This window comes from Stylophora pistillata, chromosome 2 (genome assembly GCF_964205215.1).
Source record: "Stylophora pistillata chromosome 2, jaStyPist1.2, whole genome shotgun sequence".
NCBI lineage: Eukaryota > Metazoa > Cnidaria > Anthozoa > Scleractinia > Pocilloporidae > Stylophora > Stylophora pistillata.
The window spans coordinates 16,577,201-16,590,266 of record NC_142520.1 but is presented as its reverse complement, the minus strand read 5'-3'; the positions used below and the strand labels follow the sequence as shown (position 1 = coordinate 16,590,266).

General features: G+C 39.1%; 1 protein-coding gene and 1 pseudogene across 1 annotated transcript; one reads left to right on the top strand and one right to left on the bottom strand.

The window, feature by feature from the left end:
- Nucleotides 1–8,257: 8,257 nt before the first annotated feature.
- On the top strand, nt 8,258–9,509 carry LOC148737397 (uncharacterized). Its single transcript, XM_088750395.1, has one exon. It carries the CDS (start codon nt 8,301–8,303, stop codon nt 9,507–9,509), a length of 1,209 nt encoding a protein of 402 aa, XP_088606521.1. The 5' UTR covers nt 8,258–8,300.
- Nucleotides 9,510–10,713: 1,204 nt separating this feature from the next.
- LOC148737396 (uncharacterized) overlaps nt 10,714–13,066 on the bottom strand; it is a 2,610-nt pseudogene continuing 257 nt past the window's right edge.

The following is a 13,066-nucleotide window of genomic DNA, read 5'->3' as shown; positions in this document are numbered from 1 at the left end:
CTTTTGCTTCTGTTGATTCATACGGTTTGTCCAAATTTAAATCAATTAATTAAGGAAATCTTTTTACAGCCGGCAGCGCGCGTAGGTAATATGAAGCGAATACTGTATTCTGATTGGCTACCCAAAGGGGCAAGATGCGCCCATCTTGGCCGTTGGGGATCACAAACTGTAAATAAATTCAATAACGAAGAAGAGGCTAGATTCAAAGTCCGTATAAAATATGTTTTGACTTGGTAAAATAACCAGAACATTCGGCTTGAACAAAAACCCCGAAAACTACTTAAGACTCCAAACTAAGGCATTACAGATTGGCGTGAACAAAAACTAAAAAGACAAAAAAAAAAAAATAAAAAGAACAACCAAACTAGCTCTGTAATAAAAAAATCAACAACAACAATAACAACAACGAGCAAGAAACGTGTGAAATGTCCTCGTCAGTTTTGAATATCAAGTTTAAAGTTCTTTACGTGATTTGTTAATTTTTAAAATTGTGCGCGCCACGCATAAATTAAAAATAATTCAAAGTGGGGAGAGGGAGACGAAAATTGAGATTTGAAATGATTTTTACAATAGCACAGCGCCTTATTACGAAAAATTGCTACGCTATTTGAAATGCTCCTTGACAAAATGACTGTTTGCGTTCTCTCTTTACTTATTGGTAAAGAAAATGCCACCAAAGAAAGCACGAACACTATACAGGTTCCAAAAGGGGATTGGCCAACAGCTGATAGGTCGGCTCCGCACGATCAGCAGTGGACACATTTGGTTTAAAATATGAATATCTTGCAGCATCAGTAGCTTTGCTTCTTTCCCAAAACATTTCTAACCTCTTGAAGGTATTGATGCTAATGATAATGCATTTTTATCAGCAATGCAGCTAGTTACAGGAGCTAATTGCCACTATTTGCAATTGTTGACAGGCACTTGGGTAATAACCAGTTGAAGAACTTGCCAAAAGAAATATTCATGAAAGTTACCAGCCTAAGAGAGCTGTAAGTCAAAAGTGAAGACTACTTCTCCTAATCTTAATCCCGCAGGCAATGTAAAGAGACGATGCGCAGGGTAAACGAAAGTGTAAGGGACAGATGTAACAGTTACTACACTGCAGTGATCAGAAAAATTAACCAAAGTTAACAAATGTAAAACATCTAAGAAAGATATCAATAGGTAAGGCCACCTTTGTAGTCGTCAATGAGACAAAAGTTCTGATCTATGCATATCGACCCAGTCCACCACGAAATCATCCTTCGAACATTAGTTTGGGAGGAAAGGGGCGGGAAGGAGGATTGCGTAGCCACTGGAGGCTTATTTCTCCCATACTATGGGAAGAAAGCTCGTCTACTTCCGCTTGATTCTTCCTGCGTGAACTCCTTAGCGACCTTTTTGCGGTAAACAGCTTTACAGGCTACGAGGAGAAGCCATAAAATGAATAAGAGTCTTCTTTCGCTTGCATGCATTGCTGTGGATTCAAAGCATTTCGCAAGGGGCACGGGTGGAAAGGTAAAAAGAAAGTGGGGTTGTAACTCAACATCTCAACCTATTGAACTAAATTACGCAAATAAGTAACGCTTTAAACATATTGTGACGAAACATGTATGTAAAAATTACTTGAGTCCTTAAATTCTACAAGAAGTAAGGTGTTTATAGTAAAAAGAGAATCGTTATAAATTGAAAAAAGTTAATTGAGAGTCTCATGAGAAGAAAGTAGTTGGCGATATAAGAGATATTATATAAAAACATTCGCAGCTTTCAACTTCAAGTCAGCCTAAGCCGATATGACCAGGAAATATGTACACTGTATGAGTACAGCGACACACACAGTGTCTATATGTAGTAAAATACCATCCAATGTTACAACTTTGATGTTAAGGCCATTATACCGTGTGGAATTTTTTTTTGGTCAAAATGCGAACAATTTTTGGAATAAAATTCACTTACTTCTATAATTTAATCGATGTGCCTGTTTAAAAAATTTTAATCTTCGTAGTTCTCGGTATCAGAATTTCCAGAGGATACGAAAAAAAGATCATGAAGCGTTTGGAATTAATAGATTCGTTGGGAGGGGGGATGGAAAAGCTTTGCGGTTAGTAACGCAGAAAAATTTGGTTTTCAAAAAGGAAGCGGTATGGGTCAGCTTACGTTTTTAGTTTGACTGAGTTTGGCGCGAAAGTTTTGAATTTCTAAGTTCAAACTTGATGATTCCGTGCAAATGGTTTTCTTTTGGGCGCGATGGAAAATAACGCGAAAGTTTTACAATTTTGAATGTTAACAAAAATGAAAAGAGAGTTAATCTTTTGGCTCGTGCTACAAGAGTTCCAAACTTTGTCATTTTTAATGCTGATGTAAAAGCCACAAATCGAGTTTCTTGATTGGGTTGGACGACGATAGCTCAGACAAGCTTGATTTTGGCAAAGATGGCTGAGGTCGAAGGGCCTTTAGATTCGAAAGCAGCCGAAGGAGTTTCATGGTTGGTTCTGGAGATAATTGCGCATGTGAGCGTAGTTTCAAAAAGGTGATGAAAAGGTCAAAAGCTATTTTGACTCAATCGAGAAACCGCGTAACGGGATTCTCTTAGTGTTTTTTGTAATTTATTTTTGTATTTTTTTTGGTAATTTTATCATTTTTTAAAATTTTATTCGAACAAAAAGTGATTTTGAAAACCATTTAACAATAAAAAAAAGCGATAAAACATTTCTTAAAATCATTTTAAGATTAAAAAATTGCCGAGAGAAGACGACGTTCTGACGTTGGCTAAACGTCATTATCAAGTCAAAATATGTTTGTGAGTTGCAGTCTTTAAATACTTAAGATAACAATAGCTGATTAAAGGCTGTAACGTTAGAAAAAGATTATTAAAAAATATGATACGATTGCAAAAAATATTAAACAAAAATGTTTCGCACGCATGGAGTCCGTCTGGATATTTAAGTTAGGCCTAAAGATTCTTGATGAAGAGCGTCTCAAATACTAAACAATCAAATTTGTCCTGGCACTTTCTTAATACTGTGAATTGGTTTTCTTTCAAGAGGTTTTTGTTTCCGTGAGTTTCTAAGAAATGTCTACCGATTGCCGAGTTTTTGTGCTCAGCAATGCGTTGATGATGGTGTCGGGCTGTGTATCCGACATAATTTGCATCACACGAATCACATGAAAAAAGATAAACAACACACTGCCTATCAAAAATTGACGGCTGGATTTCTTCGGGTTTAAGATCTCGCCCCAATTAGTTGCTCACGTCAACTTGCTGCAAAGTGGGGCCAATCTTTAACTAAGATCGCGTAATTGCTTCCGAACCGCATTAGCGGTCACTTGATATTTAAATGGAGACTAATTCGAACTATGCTACTTTCGTCATTGTTTGTTTCTGCTTTGTTCGCTGAGGTGTTTCGAAAAAGAAAATTGTTGATAGAGGAATCAATAAGACTCAGCGGATAGTCAAGGCCACTAATTATAGAGAGCAACCTGGCACATTCTGCATTGAAAGCCTCTGTTGTAGACGACAAGGCATAAGTACGATGTATCATTGTCTTTACTTCACTTTCTCACGCTTCCATGAGGTCCGTCATGGAGGAGAACGATGACGGTAAGTTTTGGACTTTCATTTTCAGTCAGTTGATTTCCTTTGTCCCTTCTAGATCTTTTCAGTCACAATTTGTTTAGTGTAGTTGCAGGTTTCAGTAACTGAGTAGTTTTCGCGTCCAGCGGCTATTTCTGGTTTGTTCTTTTAAAAAGAATTTTCATCAAAGTTCAATTTCAAGGTAAGTTTTATTGCATGTTATATTAGCAAACTCAACAAGAGGCTCTGGGGAATATGCTTGTATCAATTCTCTATAGAATTAGAAAACCTCCAAGCAGACATTCTTCTTTGTCTCGTCACGTAGTTGCCGCGGGTGACGAGCCTGAAAAGACCCTACGGATGTGTGTGTAGGAGGCTACGGTTATGTTTCTTCAGCGAACAACTTAGAACTCCTGTCACTGTGGCGAAACTGACTTATATTAAATGCATATCTACTGGTCTCCTCACCTCCTACGCGGCTCTTACACGGACATTCTTACGCCCGTGTTACGATATCGTTCCTCCTCTTCAGGATCCTAAGAATAGCCTGCAACTATACTAAACAGATTGTGTCTGAAAATATCGAGAAGCAAGAAAGGAAACTAACTGACTGAAAATGAAAGTCCAAAACTTACCATCATCGTTCTCCTCCATGACCGACTTCGCGGAAGCGTGAGAAAGTGCACCCGCTCTCTCTTCAGTCTGCGGAAATGCGGTGACTTTGGCCAAAGGGCGGGAAAAACCCCCGCCAAACAGGAATGATAATATTCACATTTAAAAAAAGAACAAATTAAAAAAAAAGAAAAATTCCAAAAAGAAAAATACTATTAAAATAAATCCCGTTACGCGGTTTCTCGCTACGCCGTTACGCTGTTACCTATTACGCCGTTACGCGTTTTACTAATAACTGTTTAGCTTTACACGTGTCAGTACGAATGTTTGTCAGTTAATCACGTAGTGGCGTAACGGGTAACAGCGTAACGGTCAAAAGATAATGGTAAGCCCAAAACCTACCATCACCGTTCTCCTCCATGACGGACCTCATGGAAGCGTGAGAAAGTGAGGTAATGACAATGATACATCGTACCTATGCCTTGTCGTCTACAACAGAGGCTTTTTATGCAGAGTTTGCCAAGTTGCGCTCTATAATTAGTCGCCTAGACTATCCGATGAGTCTTATTGATTCTGCTATCAACAATTTTCTTTTTCGAAACACTTCAGCGAACAAAGCAGAAAGAAACAGTGACGAATGTAGTATAGCTAGAATTAGTCTTCCATTTAAATATCAGGTGGCCGCTAATGCGGTTCGGAAGCAGTTACGCCATCTTAGCTATAAGATTGGCTCCACTTTGCAGCCAGTTTCCGTGAACAACTAATTGGGGCGATATCTTAAACCCAAAGAAATTAAGCCGTCAATTATTCATAGGCAGTGTGTTGTTTATATTTTTTCATGTGATTCGTGTGATGCAAATTATGGCGGATACACAGCCCGACACCATCATCAACGCATTGCTGAGCACAGAAATTCGGGAATCGGTAGGCATTTCTTCGAAACTCACGGAAACAACAACCTCTTGAAAGAAAACCAATTCTCAGTTTTAAGAAAGTGCCAGGGAAAATTTGATTGTTTAGTATTTGAGATGCTCTTTATCAAGAATCTTAAGCCTAATTTAAATATCCAGACGGACTCCATACGTGCGAAACTTTTTGTTTAATGTTTTTTTTAATCATATCTTTTTAATCATCTTTTTCTCACGTTACAGTTTTTAATCATGTACTGTTTTTAAGTATTTATAGACTGCAACTCACAAACATATTTTGACCTGGTAATTTTTTAATCTTAAAATGATTTTAAGAAGTGTTTTATCGCAATTTTTTACTGTTGAATGCTCTTCAAAATCAATTCTTGGTCGAAAAAAATTTTAAAAGATAATAAATTTACAAAAAAATTTCACAAAAAAGGAACTTTAAAAAATCCCGTTACGCGGTTTCTCGTTACGCCGTTACGCCGTTACTCTTTACACCGTTACGCGTTTTACCAACAACCGACTACAATACATGACAGTGCGTAATGTCAAGTCTTATGTACTACAAGAATGGGTAATGGGAGGAGGGTGAAAAGTATTTGTAGAGAATCAAGTTGTTTTCAGAGCTATAAAAAAGAAAAAAACCCGAGTTCGTCTTAATTAGTATTGTCATAGATTAAATTAGATTACTTTAGGCCCTCGTATCGCTACACGATACGAAATTTATTCACTCTGAAATTTATTGTCAAAAACTATGTAATCGATACTACATTTACTACCTTTTGGCAGGGACTTGCACGAAAACCAGTTGAAGAAATTGCCATCAGGCATTTTCAGTACCAATACCGAGCTAGGAGGGCTGTAAGTTTGGAGTCTTTCTTAATAGCGGGGCTCCCACGCGCGCTTCGCGCGCGTGAGGCAAAGCTTCATACCCATGGAATATGGTCAACCTCTCTTCGTTTGCTTGTCACGTGACTGACCGAGCGAACGTACGTCCGTACGTACGTACCCTCTGTCATGTATGCTATCACGAAAGTACCATATGATCAAATTTGAAAATATGGCTTCCGCGCGGCCGACCCTGAAAATTTTCCGGTCGGATTTTTCGTTCATTTGCGATCGAGTTAGACCTTGTGGAACTCAGAATGTAAAGTAACAATGCTATAGAATACTCTACTTGGAAAAGAATGGATATCAAGGTCTTAAAGGTGACAGAATTAGCTCTTGTGTCAACGACACTACGACTCTCAAGGCGATGGGAATTATGAATGTAAAGTGAAAGCCAAACTTTCGGACTTCAAGCAGGGCCTAGCGACAATTTGACGATTTGATGGCCCGGCAAATATTATGTTCGAGTAACGATGTGTTCAAAAAGTATTGTTTAATAGAAGATTTTGCGTCAAATCGAAGTTTTTTCAGAATTTCCAACATAACGCTACGCAATTTCTGGCCTTGAAGGCAAGTAAACAACGATCTAAGCATGATGAATTTTACTCCGTGGACTTTTTACACGTGAGAAACTCGTACGTTTTTCGCTTATAACAGCAAATCAAAAACTGTTTTTAATAAATCTGTCGTCCCGAAATGTTTCTTGCCCATTTTAGTCTTGCTTCCTTTTGATAGATTCCATGGAACTTGAGATCTCTTCACTCACGGACAAATTCACATATTCCATTTTGAAATATGATCCACATGCCATTTGCACACATGCGAAAATATTTAGCGATTTTTATCTTTCATCTTGATTTTTGAGTTGAAACGTAATATGCACCTATCGCTGTTTTCGTCGGAAATACTTCTTTACTTAGTCATCTCTCACTGGAGCTTGTGTTTTGGAAAAGATGATTTTTAAAAATTTACTGCGGATTGTGTTGGCTTTCTTGGTTTCTCCAAAATTTTGACTTTTCAGAGGCACGTTTTACACCAAGTGTCAATGAGTTTAATCTATACTGAATGAAATTTTGACTAAGAATTTTCTATATATTAAGAGAAATTCTGCCTCGTCATCATGCACTACAGAGTCACGTGAGAAAGCACTTACCGTCATGCTATTCAGTGCATTTTTACCGCCGATTAATCGACAACTCGTTTGAAATCCTCGCTATAAAGTTCGACTAAAACCTCACAATTAAGGAAAATGCCGAAGGAAGCCCTTGAAATTACTTGCAAGGGCAAAACCAAATCTAAAGATCGACCATTGAGCGTGTCTGAAGGTGAAAAAACGACAGAACAGCACCTAGATGGCTTGGCGCCAAACCACCCAAGCACATTGACAACACACATGGCTACAGATAATTCTGTAAAGCCCTCTGAATTCCAACAAGTTGGAGAACTCCTTTCTAAAAGCATGCTTGCAATGCAACAATCAATGCATCAGTCTTTAAGTAAAATTACTGATGTGCTGTCGAGAATAGCAGAGGAAGGAGAAATATTCGATGATGGCGAAGAGAGAGTCGTTGAGAAGCGACCAGAAGAAATGCCGGGAGACGTGCCCATGCCGAAGATAAGAAAAGCTCAGCTTGAGTCTGAGGATAACACACCAGCTGAGTCGAGCAAAGATGAAGGCACACTACATGACATTGCACAATCTCTAGAACTAGAGGAAAAGTGCTCGCCCAAAGTAGCTGAACAACTTGCAAAAGTCGTAAATGACGTAGTGCAAACACGACTATCAGACGAGGCTCAAGCCGAGAATCTAAAGGCCTACCAACGGCCCGAGAATTGCGATAGTCTCGTGACCGTGAAAGTCAACCCGCTAAATTGGGAGAAACTAAGGTCAGAAACAAGATCTGGTAATATAAAACTGCAGAAAGTTCAAACTCTTACGATGGCCCAGAAGGGTCACAGTCCAGTTTTATTTTTTGACAGTCCAGTTTTATTTGTTTTGACAGTCTAGTTTTATTTTTTTAGACAGTCCCGTTTTAATTTTTGACAGTCCAGTTTCATTTTTTTGACAGTCCAGTTGTATTTTTTGGGTCACAGTCCAGTTTTATTTTTTGACAGTCCAGTTTTATTTTTTTGACAGTCCAGTTTTATTTCTTTTGACAGTCCAGTTTTATTTTTTGGGTCACAGTCCAGTTTTGTTTTTTGGGCCACAGTCCAGTTTTATTTTTTGAGTAGTCACCAGATCTCCCTCGATTGAACTTTCATCAACTGTACACTGAAAGGGCGTGAATTTTAATTTTCCGCCATTTTGATTCCAAAGTACAAAGTACAAAATGCCGTTACCAACATATACGCCATGCATGAGCGACAGTGATAATTCTGACGGAAATGAGCTGGAACTTATATCACAGTACTTCAAACAGGGCTACAGCAATCTGGAAATACTTGAATTTTTGAAACTCCACGACATAGCTATCAGTTTATCAACCCTGAAAAGACGTCTTCGATCCTTAGCCCTGTCGAGAAGATCCACCATATCTGATGATCAACTGAAGAATGGCATCGAGAAGGAACTTGGGAAAAGTGGTTGTTTTGTGGGATACCGTAAGATGTGGTCCAGGCTCAGAAAGAAGGGGGTTATTGTTAAAACAGCAACCGTCATGAGGTGTCTCAGAGAACTCGATCCTGATGGCGTGAATAGCAGACGAAAAAAGAGGCTGCGTCGAAGGGCTTACCACTCGAAAGGACCGAATTTCATATGGCATATCGATGGCCACGATAAATTAAAGCCCTATGGCTTCAGCGTGCATGGATGTATCGATGGCTTTTCAAGAAGGCTTATTTGGCTGGAGGTGGGCTCCACAAACAAAAACTCAGAAGTGATTGCAAAATACTATTTGGACGCTGTAAAGCAGTCAGGTGGCGTACCAAGAAAGATCAGATCGGATGATGGAACTGAAAACAGTGTCATTGAGGCAATCCATACTTACCTTAGGTCTTCACACAATGATGATAATGCCGGTGAGAGATACTTTGTCATTGGCAGATCAACAGCAAACCAAAGAATTGAAGCCTATTGGTCCCAACTTGTAAAAGATGGCCCTGGTTGGTGGATAAATGTTTTCAAAGATTTGTCAGACTTGGGCCCATTTAATGGCTCTGACCCTGTTCACCAGGATTGTATTCGATTTTTCTTCATGAATATATTCAGACAAGAGCTTTATCAAGTTGCTGAAATGTGGAATGAACATCAAATAGCATCAAGCAAATTTGATAAGAGCACTGGTCCTAGAAGAAAACCCGACTGCATGTATTTCCTGCCCCACCTCTATAACACAGAGGACTTCAAAGAAGACATTGATCTCCATGAACTAGAAGAGTTTAATGATAATTCAACCATGTGTTCCGCTTATTTTAGGGAAAAGTTTGAGGAGTTTGCTTTAATAGTTATGAATGTTCTTGGACTGAGCTTACCACAAGATGTTAACGAAGGACTTGATCTCTATCTGCGACTTATTCAAGAGATTGACAGGTTAACGTAATAAATGAACTTTTCTGATGCAGTGCTAGGTTTCCAGACTCCCTTGGTTCAACTGACCTGTCGTAATTGGATAGACGTACAGAGGAGAGGTACTTTTAAGTATCTATTATCTCTCCTCTGCAAATCTATCTCAAAAACATCTTCATGGCCTGCTCTTTTGCCAAGAGTTATATTATTGTTGCACTTCTTTCTGTAAAAACAGAATGCTTATGATATGAAAATAAAACAAAACGCAAACACTGGAAAATCTCAATATCCTTTAATAATAGCATACACATCTTGGAATATTCTGTCTAAGCGCATACTGACAACTTAATAACCAAAATCCTAAAGAACTGGCACCAAGCCATCTGCCCTCACGTTTTCCCTCTCTAACTCTCCTGAACATTCAAGCTTTGCTTTGCTTAAGCCTTTTCAAGGCAGCAAATCATTTTTAACTGAAGCATTGTGTGATAGTCACGTAAACTGGAAAGGGACAACGCAAATGAATTGGGTCAGTTAATCAAATGTGAACTGAACATGTATAACATACTTCTTAGTTACCTAATTGATGAGCAAACTTAACCCAACATGTGAGGCATTGTTCTTGTGTTAATGATTACAGTAAGGGAACCGCAAAGAACATAAGGGAGTATGGTTTGATTACAAACAGTGCTATCTATCTCAAGATTGAAAACCTCTCACATGCAGAAAAAATAAATGCTTCAGAACAATGTTTGTTCTGTCTTGTTTGCTTGTTTTTTTTTGCAGTTTTTAGAGTATGGACTGAAAGAATGTTGAGATAATGAAGAGGATTGACTTGGGAAATAAATTCTTTAGTCAGTCCATTCTTTTCATGGTTAGCATTGTTTCCCTCCCAATCCTTAAACAAAACATGTAAAAAACAAAGAAAGAGCCAAACCAAAAGTAGGCAATTGAGCTAAGACAACAAGAGCAGATAAATAAATGCCAAGTTATTCATAATCATCACAGGGCTATGCAACCCTCCTTGGGTGAAGGTTGCAGAGGAAACAACACAACAATATCAGGTCATTTGGTCAATAACAGGCAAATAATTCCTACTATAACCAAAATGAACACAACCAGGTAAAAATCAAGGAAGAAAATCAAGGTTCTAAACAAAATTTCCCCTGACAATTTGATAGTATGAATTCATTGAGGCGTTTCCCTTCCTCAAAGTAAAACTATAAGAATTATCTAATACTACATGTAGTCACGAGTGTGAATTTGCATGATGACAATGCGGCTTGAAGAGTTAACTCACATAATGTCCATTTCCCAGCTACTTTTTTCCAAAATATTATTGAACTGCTGTCTCAATTCAACAAAATTGGAATAAGTGGAAGGCAGTTCCAGAAGCGGCCCACACGTGTGAGCTATAGGTCTGGAACTAGCACCTTCCAGTCTGGTAAAGGAGACTTCAATCTTGTTGGTAATTAAGACATCAGAAGCTGTTGTGAACCTTAAGAACTGGACTAGTTTTGCATTGTCTAAGCCTCGTATGTATCTTTGCAGAAATCTTAGCGCATCTCGTTCTGCTTCAGTGTTTGGCTGTGCTTCAAGTGAATTAAGAACTTTATTGCTTGTTGGATTAATTCTATCATAAAAGCCTTGGATACCTGCAATAGTCTGAAACTGTGGATACTGTTTCAGCTCTTGGACAATAGGCTGCCAGGTGGCAACCATGACATGAGGTTTCTGTATCAGCTCCTGATTGGCGATCTCTACAAGCACTTTCTTGATATTCTCTGGACTGACCTGTGACCTACAATTGAATCTCTCTAGGAAATCATACAAATCATCATTTTCATCTGCAAAGTCAGCTTTTCCAAGAAAATTTGTAACTAGCTCTTCTTCAACAGGAGACTAGTATTTAATGAAAGACTCAAGAACAATGCCTTCAGGAACTTCTGCATCAAACAGGCAGTAGCACATGAAAGCCTTTGATAAGAACAAAGGGAAGTAGGAAACTGATCTAAACCCCTTCACCAAAATTCGACCAATAGCTCCCCACTCCTTAATGAAATGATCATGCCTCACAAAGGGTACTCTTTCTCTTTCCCCTATTGTCATGCTATTTGCAAACTCCTTCCAGAATAAAGAGAAGACTTCTCTTGAAACTCCAATACCCACTCCCTCTTCTTTTTGCCCCCTCTCATTGATAATTGTAAACACTAACTCAGATTGCAACATTTTCTCATCTTTATATTGCTCAATCATATCTTTACAAATACATGAACGATGAACTGTTAGTGAAAGCCCCTGCCCGGCAATTTCACCATTTTCTGAAACTATGCATTCAGCTGATTCTCTTGCCATACCAACTGTAGGTAATTGGACATAACCTTCCTCTTCAAGCACTCCACAAGGCCCGTCCACAGTGCTAAGGGGCACTTCGTCCTCACTTGATGAAACAAGCCTTTGATCTTGATTATCTTGACTTTGCACAGCTGGATGACAGGTGTCTCGTTCAAAATGGGCCAAACGGAGCTCTCTCATTCCATGCACAGACACTGGACTAATAAAGGAAGTCAACTGATCATTTGCATGAATGCTTTGGGGCTGAAACTCTTCAGGTTGTTCAGTGTCAACTGAATCGGCCATGAGACTTTGCTGGTACTCGAGGTCCTGCTCACAACGGACACAGTTTTGTCCTTTCTTAAAAGAACAGCTACAGACATTGCACACCTCCCTATCATCAGATTTAGTAGTACATGCCGTTACTGATACTGTGACAGAACTTACTTTTGTGGATGACGTGTTGTCTGTGTTCCTCGCCTCAACGTAATTTCTGTCTTCAAATTCATCACCCATAAGATGTCGTGGTTGGGTGCGTAGGTAAAGGTAAGTGGAGGAAGGATACAATCCATTACTCTTCAGGTAGTCTTCCACAGTTCCTTTGCCAGGAAAATCGAAAATTGCCACCCCCGTTGTGTCACAGATCAATTTGCTCATTTCGTCTATATGACCAACAAAACTGTTCTTTCCATGCGGGAAAAACAACGCACACGCCCTCTCCACAAGCTCTTCCATCTTCAGTGGATCTGCCTCAGTATATGTTATAAAGCGATTGCCACCGCCATTCTTTTGACGAACAGTAACAAACTCTTTCTTAGTTTGGTCATAATGCATCCATCTTACTTGTACCCTATGCTGCTTTTCAATTTTCCGCTTCTTGTTTGAACTGCTTTTGCCTCTACTGTCATGCCGAATTCGGTTCAGAAGACCAGATAGTCAGTTGAACGTTCGCGATGAAAATGTATTCGGTGTCGATCCCGCCGAGACCGGCCCTTCTTCAATTTGGCCACTATTATGTTGGCTAACAGAAGACACCGTTTCTGATTCAATAGAATTGGAGCGCCTCAACTCCTCCCGCACAGTTTGTCTTATAATAGCGTCCATCGTACAAAATGGCCGCCAAGCAAAGAACACGTGCAACATGCAACACATCGAGAGAGATCTGGTGGCTACTCAAAAAATAAAACTGGACTGTGATCCAAAAAATAAAACTGGACTGTCAAAAAAAATAAAGCTGGACTGTCAAAAAAAATAAAACTG

Excerpts from the sequence above, each read along its gene's own strand:
- LOC148737397 (XM_088750395.1), top strand. The coding sequence starts at position 8,301 with ATGCCGTTACCAACATATACGCCATGCATGAGCGACAGTGATAATTCT.